General features: G+C 39.0%; 1 protein-coding gene across 1 annotated transcript in view; it reads right to left on the reverse strand.

The window, feature by feature from the left end:
* LOC103593072 (zinc finger protein 83-like) overlaps positions 1–15125 on the reverse strand; it is a 46612-nt gene that overhangs the window by 20109 nt on the left and 11378 nt on the right. Inside the window, 1 exon segment of the mRNA XM_008575996.1 lies at positions 353–2610. Within this exon segment, the coding sequence (XP_008574218.1) occupies positions 887–2610 (1724 nt within the window). The 3' untranslated portion in view covers positions 353–886.

The following is a 15125-nucleotide window of genomic DNA, read 5'->3' on the forward strand; positions in this document are numbered from 1 at the left end:
ACCGGGACCGGCAACGGGATCGCAAACCTCGGCGCTGCACCCACAACTCGCTCAGCCAGTGAGCGGGAACCAGTCTGTATGTGGGATCCAAACACTCGGCGGGAGCGCCGCCACACTCCCAAGCGGCGCACTGCAGCAGTGTGCCACCGGGCCGGCCCCTGAGGAAATATCTTAACTAATGAACTTTCCAGATTCACTATATTTGTCTAGTGTTTATCTAGCATAAACCTCACGACAAAATCACAAATGTTTGACAAGACATTATACGTTACATGTGCGAGGTTGCTCTCCAGTATAAATCCTCTGAAATTGAAGTTTAATGCTTTGATAAAAGCCTTAGCATGCACCTTACCTTTGTATGTTTTCATCAAAGATGTATTTTTTGATGCTCAGTGAGTTTTGAGGTCTGGAACAAGTCTCTGCCACATAAATTACAGTTATACATATCTCTTTGGTATAGATCCTCTGATGTTGACTGATGCTTAAACTCATTATGAAGGGTTTGCCACCCTCATTGCTTTTTATAAGGTTTCTCTCAAGTATGAATTCTCCAATATTGTGCCTGGTGTGAATTATGCCATAAGACCTTGCTACATTCATTAAATTCACGTGTGGATTATCTGATGTGTCATGAGGAGTGAACATACACTAAAAGATTTGCCATTCTCATTACATTTGTCAGGTTTCCGTCCATCATAAATTCTTTGGAGAATCCTGTCAGACTTTTGCCTTAAGGCCCTGACACATCCAATCTATTGGTGAGGTTGCTCTCCACTATGTATTAACTGATGGTTATTAATTCTTGAACAAAAACGAAAGGCTTTGCCACTTTCATTAAACCTATGAAGTTTCTTTACAGAATGAATAGTCCAATATCTGAAAAATTTTAACTGAAGACCTTGCCACATTAATTACATTTGTAAACTTCCTCTCCAGTATGAAACCTTTGATGACATGCAAGAAATGAATTGTCACTAAAAACCTTGCCACGTTCATTACATTTAAAAGGTTTATCTCCAGTATGGATTACGTGATGGTTAATAAGGCTTGAATGCACACTAAAGGCTTTGCCACACTCATTACACTTGTAACATTTCTCTCTAGTATGTATTCTCCGATGATGTGCAAGAGATGAGTTTAGACTGAAGACCTTACCACATTCATTACATTTATAAGGTTTCTCCCCAGTATGAATTCTCCGATGATATGCAAGGTAAGAATTTTGACTGAAGACTTTGCCACATTCATTACATTTGTAAGGTTTCTCTCCGGTATGAATTCTCCGATGACTTGCAAGATGTGAATGCTGACTGAACAGCTTGCCACACTCACTACATTTGTAAGGTTTCTCTCCGGTATGAATTATCAGATGTTGTGCAAGGTATGAATTACGACTGAATACCTTGCCACATTCATTACATTTGTAAGGTTTCTCTCCGGTATGAATTCTCCAATGATTTGCTAGGGATGACTTGTGACTGAAGACCTTGCCACATTCATTACATTTGTAAGGTTTCTCTCCAGTATGAATTCTCCGATGTTGTGCAAGGTGTGAAATATGATTGAAGACCTTACCACATTCATTACATTTGTAAGGTTTCTCTCCAGTATGAATTATTAGATGTTGTGCAAGGTATGAATTACGACTAAAGACCTTGCCACATTCATTACATTTGTAAGGTTTCTCTCCAGTATGAATAGTCTGATGTTGTCCAAGGTGTGAAATTTGATGGAATACCTTTCCACACTCATTACATTTGTAAGGTTTCTCTCCAGTATGAATTCTTCGATGTTGTGCAAGGTGTGAAATTTGATTGAACACCTTGCCACATTCATTACATTTGTAAGGTTTCTCTCCAGTGTGAATTCTCTGATGTTGTGCAAGGTGTGAAATATGATTGAACACTTTGCCACATTCATTACATTTGTAAGGTTTCTCTCCAGTATGAATTCTCTGATGACTTGCAAGGTTTGACTTTTTACCGAAGACCTTGTTACATATATCACATTTAAACTGTTTCTCTCTGGTATGGGTTATTTGATGTAGTGTGAGGTGTGAGCCTTGATTAAAGGTCTTTTCACACTCATTATAATTGTAATGTTTTGTCCTCATGTATGGTGTCTGTTCTTGTGTGAATAAAAAAGAATCCAAAAAATCATTTTCAATTTTATGAGAAATGTGGGTTTGGACATGAGAAGGATTTCTTTGGGGTGGTGAAACTAAAGAACCATTGTTGATTGACTTCTCAATGTAATTACATTCATAAATGTTCCCTTTAGATCGAAATAGCTGTAGTTCAGGCAAATGTGACTGAAAGCTTAATCCAAGCTGATTTTTAATAGGCTCATTTTCTGAATCCCTTCTACCATGCTGATATCTTCCACCAGTGAGATTTTCCTTATGGGTTATATACACTCCTTTGTAATGTCTTTCATCATCTCTCCTTAACTGATATTCACAGTTATGTGTATTTTTCCAGATTTCTCTGAAGCAAAAATCTTCAATGTCATGGCTTTCTTGTTTTTCCAACATAAGTGTTTGGAATAGTTCTCTTGTATTACTGTTCACTCTCAGTGGTAATTCGTTGATCACACATTTAGGAGTGATATCTGCAAGATAAATAGGATGAGAGACGGTAAATAAATGTTTCCTACTGAAGTACAGAATTTTTTTTTTTTTGGAAATCAAAAGAAATAGATCTTTCTAAATAAGGAAAGGTGCATTAAAAGTAATACAAATTAAGTGGAAGGCAGCATAGTTTCATGCAATATATAACCAAAAGAATCATAGTGCAGAAACTTATGTTAGCCCTTAAAGAAGAAATATCTTTCCACCATGAAACTAAAGTGCACACCAATTAGCTGAAAACATATGACTGTGTCATAATTGAAGAAAAATAACATTATATTATATATTTTTTTATTTATAATGCAGAAATAAATGCAAAAGCACAGAATGCTACAGGGTAATGATGAATAATACACAGCAAACTCAGGTAACAAATAATCTAAATAAATGGCAACTCTGAGTAGCAAAACAATAATAATAAGAAAGTGAGGAAAAAGCTAAAAAATCAATGTTATAAAAAGACAATATTTTTTTGAATACCTGTTATAAAACTATCTATATCCACACAGACCAGACTTTTTGTGACATTAATAAGTGTTGGCTATCAGTTACATTGCATAATACATGCTGAAAAACCATCATCTGTAAATCATAATACAACTTAATAAAACACTGTAGAAACACATGATAAAACCAGCAGGCAAATGTTTAGTAACTGTATTTATACAAAGTTAAAGTCTGTGGAATTTTGAACAATTCCCTATCACAAGAAAAGCAAGAACCTCATTTGAAAACCACTACACAATAAAAAAATATATAGGTTAAGATTACAGACTTTTGATATATCAGGTGAGGTAAACACATAGCATTATAAGGAATATGAACTGGAGAACAAAGTCCAGTCGGATGGCAATTATGATTTAAGGCCTGCAGTTACATAACAGCCAATCAGTAGAGCAATTCTCAATATGCAGGTTCTTCAAAAAGTTCATGGAAAGATTTGTATCATCTTTTAATTCTATTTTTCCATGAACTTTTTGAAGTACTCATATATGCAATTGCCTTTTTATTAACTTGTTCATTTGCAATAAAATATTAATACAGTTTACACTTGGAAAATGTATTAACTAACAAATTGAAAAATAAAAACTTGATACAAACCATAATACAGGCTCTGTGGTCTGAGTGTTTTTGTCATCCAAATTCTATATGCTGAGGTCCTATTCCTCAGTAGGATTTTATTATAGGCGGGACTTTAGGAGATAATTAAGTCATGAAGGTGGGACACTCATGAATAGGACTAGTACACCTATAAGAAGAGACACCAGAGAGCTTGCTTCCTCTCACTCTTTCCTCCATGTGAAAACACAGCAAGAAGATGTCTGGAAACCAAGAAGAGAGCACTAACCAGGAATCAATTTGGCTAATACCTTTAACTTGAATTTCCCAGCCTCTAGATTTGTGAAAAATCAATTTCTCTGGTTTAAACATCCAGTCTACGGTATTTCTTTTTTTTTTTTTTTTTTCCCTTGGTATGGGGATCCAAACCCTTGCCCTTTGGTATTATAAGCAGTGCTCTAACCACCGCTAACCAGCCAGCCCCAAAGTAGGGTTTTTTTGTTGTGGTTTTTTTGAGGCTGGCCAGTATGGATATCCAACCCTTAACTCTGGTGTTGTAACACCACACTCTCAACTGAGTTAACCTGCCAGCCTGAACATAAGATTTACATTTTTCTTTTTTTTTTTTTTCAATGACTCATCAGTAAGAGGATACAACCCCTTGACCTTGGTGTTAGCAGCACTACACTCTACCAACTGAGCTAACTGGCCAGCCCCAGTCTATGGTATTTCTAACAGCAGGTTGAGGGGACTAACAAATCAAAATGACCACCTCATCATAAACATGACAAAAGGTTGATAAATCTTATGAAACAAAGGAACATTTGAATCTTTACAATAAAACATGCAATATTCTTAGCCATCTAACAGCACTAACTTGTTTTAAAAACCTTAAGGTAAATCATCATTATTTGTTAAAAAAGAGACAGTGAGTCAATGGCATTTATGTATCTAACCCCAATATACAGAAAGTGAGAAGAACAAGATTTGATCCTTAGCCTCCAGGCTCAGAAAACATGTCCTTAAATACAACTGTTTACTCAGGCAGTATACAAAACAATGTTCACAGCAAACAGGAGTATACAAGGAGATATTTCAAGCAAGATACAAGAGGTGAACTGTTTTGCTACTAGTGTTAGTCATCCTTTATTGTATGTGAGTCATCACCCACAGCATATATTAATCTAGGCAGTGTCCTGAGAAAGTTCACCAGTGGGTGTGCAGATGTCTTTCCTTATACAATAAGAACAGTGTGGGGAGTGAGGAGGTCCTATGGAAATAGAGGTGTTCAGGAGCACAAAAATTAACATGCTATGAAGTAACAGTATAGTCCATCCAGATCAAGGAAACATGAGGAAAGGCCAGGATGGAGGAAGGGGAAGAATGGAAATGACAAAGCAATCAAGAAAGACCATAGGTGCAGAATGATGATTCACTAGATGAGTGGTGTAATACTATGATATATATATCGGTCTCTGTCCACAGTTCCCAGCTCTCCAAGCACAATTCTTATCTTCCCCCACCTTTCTGTCTTGAAGTTGGCCATAAAGAAATTCTCTAACTTATACTGTCTAACTATAGGTGATAAGACTCCCATTTCAGGAGGGGCCCTGCCCCATGCCCAGGAGGAAGGAATGCTGAATAGACAGGCTAAGAAGAATCTGAACATATGGGCCTTCCTTGGTTTTCCCAGTCAGTGTTTGATCATGCCATTTTTGTCCAATAACATTTCTACACGGTTGTCCATCCTTGAATTATGCCTATGTAATGAAGCTTCCATAAAAACACAAGAGCACAGGGTCCAAGGTGCTTCCAGATAGCTAAATACACAGACGGTCTTGGAGGGTAGTGTGTCAGGGGAGGGTAAGGAAGCTCCACACCCATTGCCCCATACCTCACCCTATGCATCTCTTCATCTGTATCCTTTAATATATCTTTTATAATAAACTGGTAAAGGTAAGCAAGTTTTCCCCTGAATCCTGTGAGCTGCTCAGCAAATCAGTCAAACCCAAAAAGTGGGTCATGCAAATCCCAATTTATACCCAGTGGGTTAGAAGCACAGGTACAACAATCTGTAGCTTGCAAATGGCATCAGAAATTAGGGGGAGGCAGTCTTGGGGACTGAGCCCTCAACCATGGGATCTGATACTTTTTCCAGGTAGATAGTGTCAAAATGGAAATAGAGGATACCCACCTGGTGTCTACTGCAGAAGTACCTGCTTCCTCGTTGGTGGGGAGAATCACCACACATCTGGCAACAGAAGTTTTCTGTGTTGACTGTTGTGTGTGAAAGCAGAGGAACCACAGTTTGTTTTTTCTCCTCTCATTCAAGTGGGTAGAGATAGGTTTAGGGAAACAAAACTAGCAAGAGGATGTTGCCAAAATCTGCACTTGATGACATCAGTGAAATTGAATGAAAACCTCACTAACTAGAATATAATTATATGTAATGTTTTTTTTAAAAGAAACTTATCAATTCTGCCATATTAAAATTTTCAGGGTCACTCTCTTTGTTCAATATATAACAGCATCTATTTTCTTCATTCCTGTAATTATTTGAAATAATTTCACTGGACCTTTGAACAAAGACTCTGATGTAAAAAAGGCACAAGGAGTGATGTCATCAATATGCAGAGAGAAAACTCCAGATCCTCATTCTCTCATTAAGACACTAAGGTAACGATACATTATGCAAAATAACTTTGGAAAAACTCTAAAACCCAGTTAGTCCTCTCAATTACTTGACAAAAATTTTAAATGATTATCTTAAAGATGCTCAATGAGCTAAAAGATAACAAAAACAATTAAATTTTTAAAAGAGAGCAATTATTTTTTTAAAAACCAATCAGAACTTTTGGAACTGAAAAACAATAACTGAATTGAAAAATTCACTAAAGGAGTTCAACAGCAGAATAAATTAGGCAGAAGAAAGAATGAGCAAACTTAACTACAAGTTATTGAAAATTAACTAATCTGAGAAGCAAAAAAGAAAGAAATGAAGAGCAAGCACCCTAGTAAACTCATGGGACACCACCAAGTGGAATAATATACACATTTTGAGAGTCTCACAAGATGAAGAGAGAGGATCAGCAAACTCATTTGAAGACATAATGTCCAAAACATTCCAAACTAAGAAAATAAATGGATACACAGATTGAAGAAGCGAAACCAACTCCAACTAAAATTAATCCAAAGACACACACACAAAGACATATTAGAAACAAATTATTAAAAGTAAAGACAAAGACAGAGAATTGAAAGCAATAAAAGAGACTTGTCATATACAAGATAACTTTGTATATGATTGTTGCATTTCTCAGCAGAAACCCTGCAGTCCAAAAGGCAGTGGGACAGTATGTTCAAAGTGCTTAAAGAAAAAACTGTCAGCCAGGAATACTACGTTCGGCTAAGCTTTCCTTCAAAAACTATAGAAGATACACTGTTGGTGGAACTGTAAATTAGTACACCCACTATGGAAAACAGTATAGACATTTCTCAAACAACTACAGATAGATCTTCCATACAATCCAGCAATCCCACTTCTGGGTATATACCCAAAGGAATGGAAATCATCATGTCAAAGGGATACCTGCACTCCCATGTTCATTGCAGCTCTGTTTACAATAGTCAAGATATGGAACCAACCTAAATGCCCATCAACGGACAATTGGATAAGGAAAATGTGGTATACATACACCATAGAATACTAATCTGCCATAAAAAAGATGAAATTCTTCCACCTGCAACAACATGGATAAGCTTGGAGAAACTTATGTTGAGGGAAATAAGCAAAGCACAGAAGGATGAATACCATATGTACTCGCTCATAAGTGCGAGCTAAGAGAGAAAGAAGGAAGGAAAGAAAGACCACAGTGGTGTGTTGGACTTGCAGAGGGAGGGAACATACCTAGGGATACAAAGTGGAGTGGGGAAAGGGGGATGGCAAGGGAAGTCGGGGATAATTGGGGGATAATTGGGTGGGGGACATTGGGTATGATCACAATTTGTGGTGATGGGTATGCTGCCAGTATGAATCTGGCCATCACATCTTAGGCACAAGTGGTGACAATTTGCTTTGTACCCCATGAATATTCATAACCAACAACAAAAAAAAAAAAAAAAAAGAAAGAAAGAAAAATACTGGGGGGAAAAAACTAGAGGAGAAATTTAGACTTTCCCAGGTAAAAAAAGAGCTTCAGGAATTCATTAGCACTCTAGACCTGTCCTCACAGAAATGATAAAGGGAGTCTCTCAAGTTGAAATGAAAGGATGCTAGACAGTAACTTGAACCCATAAAAAATAATAAAGTTTTCCAGTAAAAGAAAATAAGCGGACAAACACAGAAACCAGTGTGATTTTTTTCTGGCAGCTGGCTGATACAAGGATCCAAAACCTTGACCTTGATGTTATAACACCACACTCAACCAACCAAGCTAACCAGCCAGGCTGAAACCAGTATAATTGTACTTCTTCTTCATAACCCAACTTATCTTTCCTAACATTTAATAAACAAAAGCATATAGAAAACCACTATACATACATATATGAATGAAAACAGAAATTTATAGAATTCTGACATCAATGACAAAGAGAGCGACCAAAGCTGTAAAGAAGTAGTTTTTGCAGGTTACGAAAGTTATCAGCTTAATATACTATAACTTTAAAATGCTTAATATTTGCAATGATAAATACTCCCCCATACCAATATCTATAGAATACACACAAACACACACAAATGAGATGGGAATCGAAGCACGTCACCACAAAAAAATACAACAAATCACAAAAAAAGCAGTGAGAAATGAGGGACAAAAACTGTGTAAGAAATAGATAGGGCTGGCCAGTTAGCTCAATTGATTAGAGCACAGTGCTATGTTGGGCTGCAACTGCAAAATTGTTTAACTCAAAGGCACCTTCATATTTCGGCCGATAAAATTCAGGTACTGCCTCCATTTAAAATTTTAGGGTCTGTATTAACTTTAGAAGGAGTTAGTCCATTAAGACCTCAATTGTCCATCCAAGACGAATATACATTACCAGAGTTACAAGGGGTACTTGGAGAAATTAACGGGCTCAGGCCTTGGCTGCCCGTCTCCATGGGAGATTTAGCTCCATTGTTTGAATTGTTAAAAACCCAGTCCCCAACAAAAAAAATTAAACGAAGTGCTGATTATAAACACATTTTTAATAACACCCAAAAACAGCTAAATCAAGTTCAGTTAGGCAGGTTCCACGCTCATAAGTCTCTACAGTTGTGGCTTATTGACAGCTGAAATTCCATGATGGCCGTTCTAGTCCAAGAAAGTACACCCCTTCAATCGATACATATTTCACTTGGGGGAGCGCCCCGAGTTTATAACATCAATAGATCAAACAGCAGACTTAATTCAGAGGGGTAGAATACCATCCTTACGCTGTTACGCTAAAGAGCCAGATAAAATTGTGCTCCCATACACGCTAACTGGTTTCACCTGGCTGAGCAGAAATAGCAACAGGGTAGCGTTGGCTCTAGAAGGATTTTTAGGGATCATTGATTATCATTATGGACCCTGTAAGTGGGTAGCCTCATTCAGCTGTCTGACATGGAAAGCCCCACAGTTGTTTTCCACCCGTCCCTTGCCCAATGGATGCAATGTGTTCACTGATGGAGGATGGGCAGGAGCAGCCATTGTAATCTTCAAACCAGGGGCACTGCCACAAACCCCCCCTGCAAAAACTATTTTCAGCCCTGTAATAATTCAGCTCAATATAAACAATTATTAGCTGTTGTTTTGGCCTTGCAACACGCTCCTCATTCTGTCAATTTGTTTCCAGATAGCTTATATGTGGTCAATTTGTTGCCAGGGCTGCTTAACGCCCACATTCATTTAGACTGCAACCCTATCACCCCATTCATAATCCAGGCCAGAGCCCTTCTACAACACCGGTCTAACCCTATTTATATTTTCTAAATAAGGGGACATCAAAACTTGCCACGATTCCTTTCTACAGGAAACAGTATTGCTGATCATCTGGCCTCCAACGGGCCCAATGTAAATACAGTACAGCAGGTTTCTCAGTTACATGATTTAACCCATATTAATTGGAGAGGGCTTCACACCCGATTCCCTGGAGTCCCTATTTCACAACTTAAAAAAATAGTACATAATTATAAATCCTGCCTCCCTTATTTACAGGTGCCTCCTTTACAGTCATCTGGGGTCAACCCCCAAGGGTTAACACCCAAAATGATATGGCAAACTGATGTCACCCATTTTCCAGCTTTTGGAAAGTTAAAGTATATTTTCATGTCCACAGACACTTTCTCCCATGCTTGTTGGGCTACCGCCCATTCAGGAGAAAAGGCCAAACATGCACAAAGTCACCTTTTACAGTGTTTTGCTATGTTAGGACTCTCTCGTCAGTTAAAAACCGATAATGGCCCATGTTTTACAAGTAAAGTGTTTCAAGCTTTTCTACTCTCTTGGGGTATACAACATTCTACTGGTATCCCCCATAACCCACAAGGTCAAGCCATAATAGAGCATCACCAAACTCTAAAAAGCCAACTTTTAAAACAAAAGAGGGGAATTACTAGCCCCCATCTACAGCTGGGAATGGCATTATTCACCTTAAATATATTACATTTTTCAAAACACAGCCCTCTTACCATGTTCCAATGACACTGGGTGGCACAGCCTGCTCGCCCCGATGTTCAAGTAAGATGGAAAGACCCCCTTTCAGGACAATGGAGAGGCCCCGACCCACTCTTAACTATGGGCAGAGGATTTAGATGTATTTTTCCTTTCAACGAGCCCAACCCTATATGGGTGCCAGCCAGAAATCTCAAATTCTCACCCACTGCCCAGGGTGATAACGACCCTGAGGAAAACCTTTCTTATGTTTTCTAGGAAAGTCCACAATGAAGCAAGCTTATCTTCTGCCAGGGGTCTTCTCCATGATTGGTGAAGCAAGTCCGCCCTCTTCTCCACACACTCTGGCTAACCAAATGTGAACAGAAGGGGCTTGGACTTGCTGTTTCTGCAACAAGGAGGATTATGTGCAACCCTCAAAGAAGAATGTTGTTTTTATGCAGACCATTGGGCGTTGTTAAAGATTCTTTAGCTAAATTAAGAGAAGGATTAGAAAAACGTAGGAGGGAAAGAGAGGCCAATTCCGGCTGGTTTGAAGGCTGGTTTAGAACTTTCCCTTGGCTTACCACTCTAATATCCACCTTAACAGGTCCTCCATGCATGTGGGGTTGGCTAACAGCCCTTATAAGGCACAACCTAGGGTACCTCACCATGCTCACCCAGGTGGTGGAAAAGGTAGCTAATGAACAACACCCAGGACACCCTTGGGTCAATTTGGCCCTTCAAAAAAATTAACACCAAGGTGTAATCTCCTGTTTGGCCTCAGCTTGGTTGGATAGTCAATGACGGGTAAGATCCCCCACAGTGGGGACAACCTAAGACAGGCACAACGGAATAGCCCTAGTCCACCAACAAACCCAACACCTCAGAGAACAAGTGGACATGGATTTAGATGGCCTTGAAACATCAATGTCCTATTTACAAAAATCATTAACATCACTGTCTGAAGTTGTTTTGCAGAACCGCAGAGGGGATTTGCTGTTGCTCCAGCAAGGAGGATTTTGAGCTGCCCTCAACGAAGAATGCTGCTTTTATGCTGACCATTCAGGGTGGTCAAAGACTCCTTATCAAAGCTTAGGGAGGGATTAGAAAGACGCAAAAGAGAAAGAGAGGCCAACTCTAGTTGGTTTGAAAGTTGGTTTACATCTTCCCCTTGGCTTACCACTTCGCTTTCCTCATTGGCTGGCCCTATAGTTATTTTGTTATTAGTGCTCACATTAGGACCATGCATCCTGGGAAAAATAGTCGCCATGTTAGAAAGCAACATAGGGTCTCTCACCCTGTTCACCCAAGTGGTGGAAAAGGTTGCCCACGAAAATCACCCCCCAGACCCATGGGTCAACATGGCCCTACAAAAAAATCAACACCTGGGTGCGAGGCTTCATCAAATCTCTGCTTGGTTGGATAGTCAGTGACGGGTAAGATCCTCGGAAAATGGGGACAACCTAAGACAGGCACAACCACATGAGAAATGATGAGGTTGAGTGACTAGCCGTCATTGACTACCCACACAAAATAATGAAAAAGGGGGAGATATTGGGTTTCAACCACTCCACTTGCTATAGCAATTGCAAGGGTGAAAGGAGGCCACACCAAATGGCGGCTGCTTAAGTTCCCCACCTGCATGGTCCACACAAGATGGCGCCTAGAGGAAGCAAAGGGGGAGTGTCACTTTTAGTTCCACAAAAAGTTTTATTGGTAATTGCGCTTTTCCGCACTCATGGTCAGTGCATGATCAGTAGGCTAGGCATAGGAAAGTAAGGCGCATGCACATGTGACCTTTCCAGTGATTGGCTCTCAGTGTGGAAATCCCTGCTTGCTTAGATATAAATACAAGTGCTTAAAAGACAATAAACAGGGGCCGGGCCTGTGGCGCACTCGGGAGAGTGCGGCGCTGGGAGCACAGCAGCGCTCCCGCCACGGGTTCGGATCCTATATAGGGATGGCCGGTGTGCTCACTGGCTGAGTGCTGTGCAGCCGGTCACAAAAAGGACAAAAAAAAAAAAAAAAAGACAATAAACGGAACTGCTTGATGGAACCCCCGCCACGTCTGAGTGTTCCTTTGCAGGCTGAATAGGCAAGCAGTGCACTCACCCACCGTCAGCGATCCTTCTTCGGCTTACGCCACAGAGGGCAACTTATCTGGTCCTGCCTAAGGGGGATAGGGAGTCTGCCGGGGATCACTCGGTGGCCACGGACAGGGAAATCCAGAACCCAGGCCTGGCTGACCGAGAGACCACCCCGACAGTGTTATAACACCAATATCAAGGGTTTGAATCCCTTTATTGGCCAGCTAACCAAAAAAAAAAAAAAAAAAAGAAAAAAAAAGAAATAAGGTAATATATAACAAAAAGGCAATACTAAGACCATCTCCATTAATATTACTTTAAATGTAAATGTTGTTTAACTCCACAATCAGAAGACATAAATTGGCTTAACAGGTAAGAAAACAGAATCTAACTCATGCTATTCACAGCAGACTCTAGTCAAGTCTACAGATACAGAAAGGTTGAATTAGAAAGGATAAAAATGATATTCCAAGCAAATGGTATCCAGAAGAGAGCCATCCAGAGATGGCTATACTAACATACACTTTAAGTCAAAAATCTTATAAGACACAAAGAAAGGCATTATATAATGGTTAAAAGGTCAGTTGACCAAGATCATACAATAAAGACAAACATATACGTACCAAATATTAGAACTCCTAAGTATATGAAGCAAACATTGACAGAATTCAAGGGAGATATAAGCAGCTCCACTGTAGTAGATGGAGATTTCAATACCCTACTTTTAGTAATGGATAGGACAACAAGAAAGAAGATCCATAAAGAAGGAGAGGACGTAACCACCAATATAGACCAAATGTACCTAAGAGACATATAGAACACACCAACCAAAACAGCAGAATATGAATTTTTCTCCGATGCAAATGGAACAATTTCCAGAACAGCCCTCATGTTAGCACACAAAAGCAAGCTTTAAAAAAAGTATTTCTTTCCATCATAATGGAATAAAACCAGATAAGCAGCAGGAGAAAAACTGGAAAATCCACAAATATGTGGAAATAAAAAAATACTCTCTTAAAATACCAGTGGGTCACAGAAGAATTCACAAGCGAAGTTAGAAAACATCTTTAGAAAAAGCAAAATAAAAACACACTGTAGCAAAACTTATGGATGCAAAGAAAACAGGATATATAGATATATAGCTATAATTCTTTACAGGAAAATAAAAGATCTCAAATCAACAACCAAACTTTATACCTCAATGAAGTAGAAAGAGAAAGAACAAACAAAATCCAAAGATAACGGGAGAAAATAATTAATAAATATTAAATTTGAGGCAAACAAAATACACAATAGAAAAGCATTAAAGAAAACCATACAACTAAGTGTTCCTACTTTAAAAAGATTTTAAAAATTTACAAACCCTTAGCTAAATTAACTAAGAGAAAAAAAGAGACAATTCAAATGAGTAAAATCAGAAATGGGAGAGGGGAAATTACAACCAATTCAATACAAATAAAAAGGATTTTTAAGAGAATAGTATTGAATAATTGTATGACAACCAACACAGTGACCAAAAAGAAATGGGGCTAGCCAGTTAGCTCAGTCAGTTAGAACATGGTGTTATAATACCAAGGTCAAGGGTTTGGATACTCTTACAAGCCAGCCACCAAGAAAGAAAGAAAGAAACAGCAAAAGGAAATGGATACATTTCTAAAAACATACAATTTACGAAGACTTAAACATAAAGAAATACAAAATCTAAACAGGCCAGTAACAAATAAGGAGATTGAATAAGTCATCAAAAACTTCCCAACAAAAAAAGAACTGAACCAGATGACTTCAGTGTTCGATGGAGAATTCTACCAAACATTTTGAGATAGGGTGACCACCACTTTCATAACATATGCAATTCACTTCTGTGAAACTGCTTGCTCTGTGACAAGATAGATTAATTAAGTTTAAATAGTGTTTGAATTGCTTTAAAAATGTTATTGTTTAAAAATCCCTCTTGGCTCATTAGCCCCCACTTGATAGAAGTTAAAAGCTAAATATTAGCCTGCCTTTGCTGTTTCCCACCTATGCTGTCCCTGACTGATAAAACCAAGAGCTGTATCTGGATGTATCTAGACAACCTAAGAAGGAAACCACCCTGTGAAAGTTTTTGCCATCCCTAAGTGATTAACTGGCTTCTTTCAGCTTCTGTTATCAGCTTGCGCGAGGCCTCCCCAAACCCCTCCTCACGCCAGGAGGGTATGTGATGGAGTTTGGATGTGTTGTCCCCTCCAAAACTCATATGGAAATTTGATCCCCAATGTGGCAGTGTTGGAAACTGATTGAGTCATGGGGGCGGATCCCTCATGAATGGATTAATGCTCTCCTTGGGGGAAGGGGGATTAATGAGTGAGTTCCCGTGAGAGCTCATTGCTTAAAAAGACCCTAGCACCTTCTCTCTCTCTCTTGCTTCCTCTCGCCATGTGATCTGCTTGTACCCACCGGCTGCCTGCCACTTTCCGCCATGAGTAGAAGCAGCCTGAGGCCTGTGCCAGATGCATCTGTCCCAGAATCATAAGCCAAATAAACCTCTTTTCCTTATAAGTTACCCAGTCTCAGGTATTTCTGTTATAGCAACACAAAACAGACTAATACAGTATGTATGCATGTGTGTAACTATATGATAACTATAAGTGTGTGACTATATGATTTTTTGCCTGTGTGACTATGTGCCTTTAAAAGACCCCTTAAACTTAAACTCAGGGCTGCTTCCTTCCAAGACTTTCTCAGAGGAACAGTCAC

Source organism: Galeopterus variegatus, unplaced genomic scaffold (genome assembly GCF_000696425.1).
Source record: "Galeopterus variegatus unplaced genomic scaffold, G_variegatus-3.0.2 Scaffold1272, whole genome shotgun sequence".
In the NCBI taxonomy this organism is placed as follows: domain Eukaryota; kingdom Metazoa; phylum Chordata; class Mammalia; order Dermoptera; family Cynocephalidae; genus Galeopterus; species Galeopterus variegatus.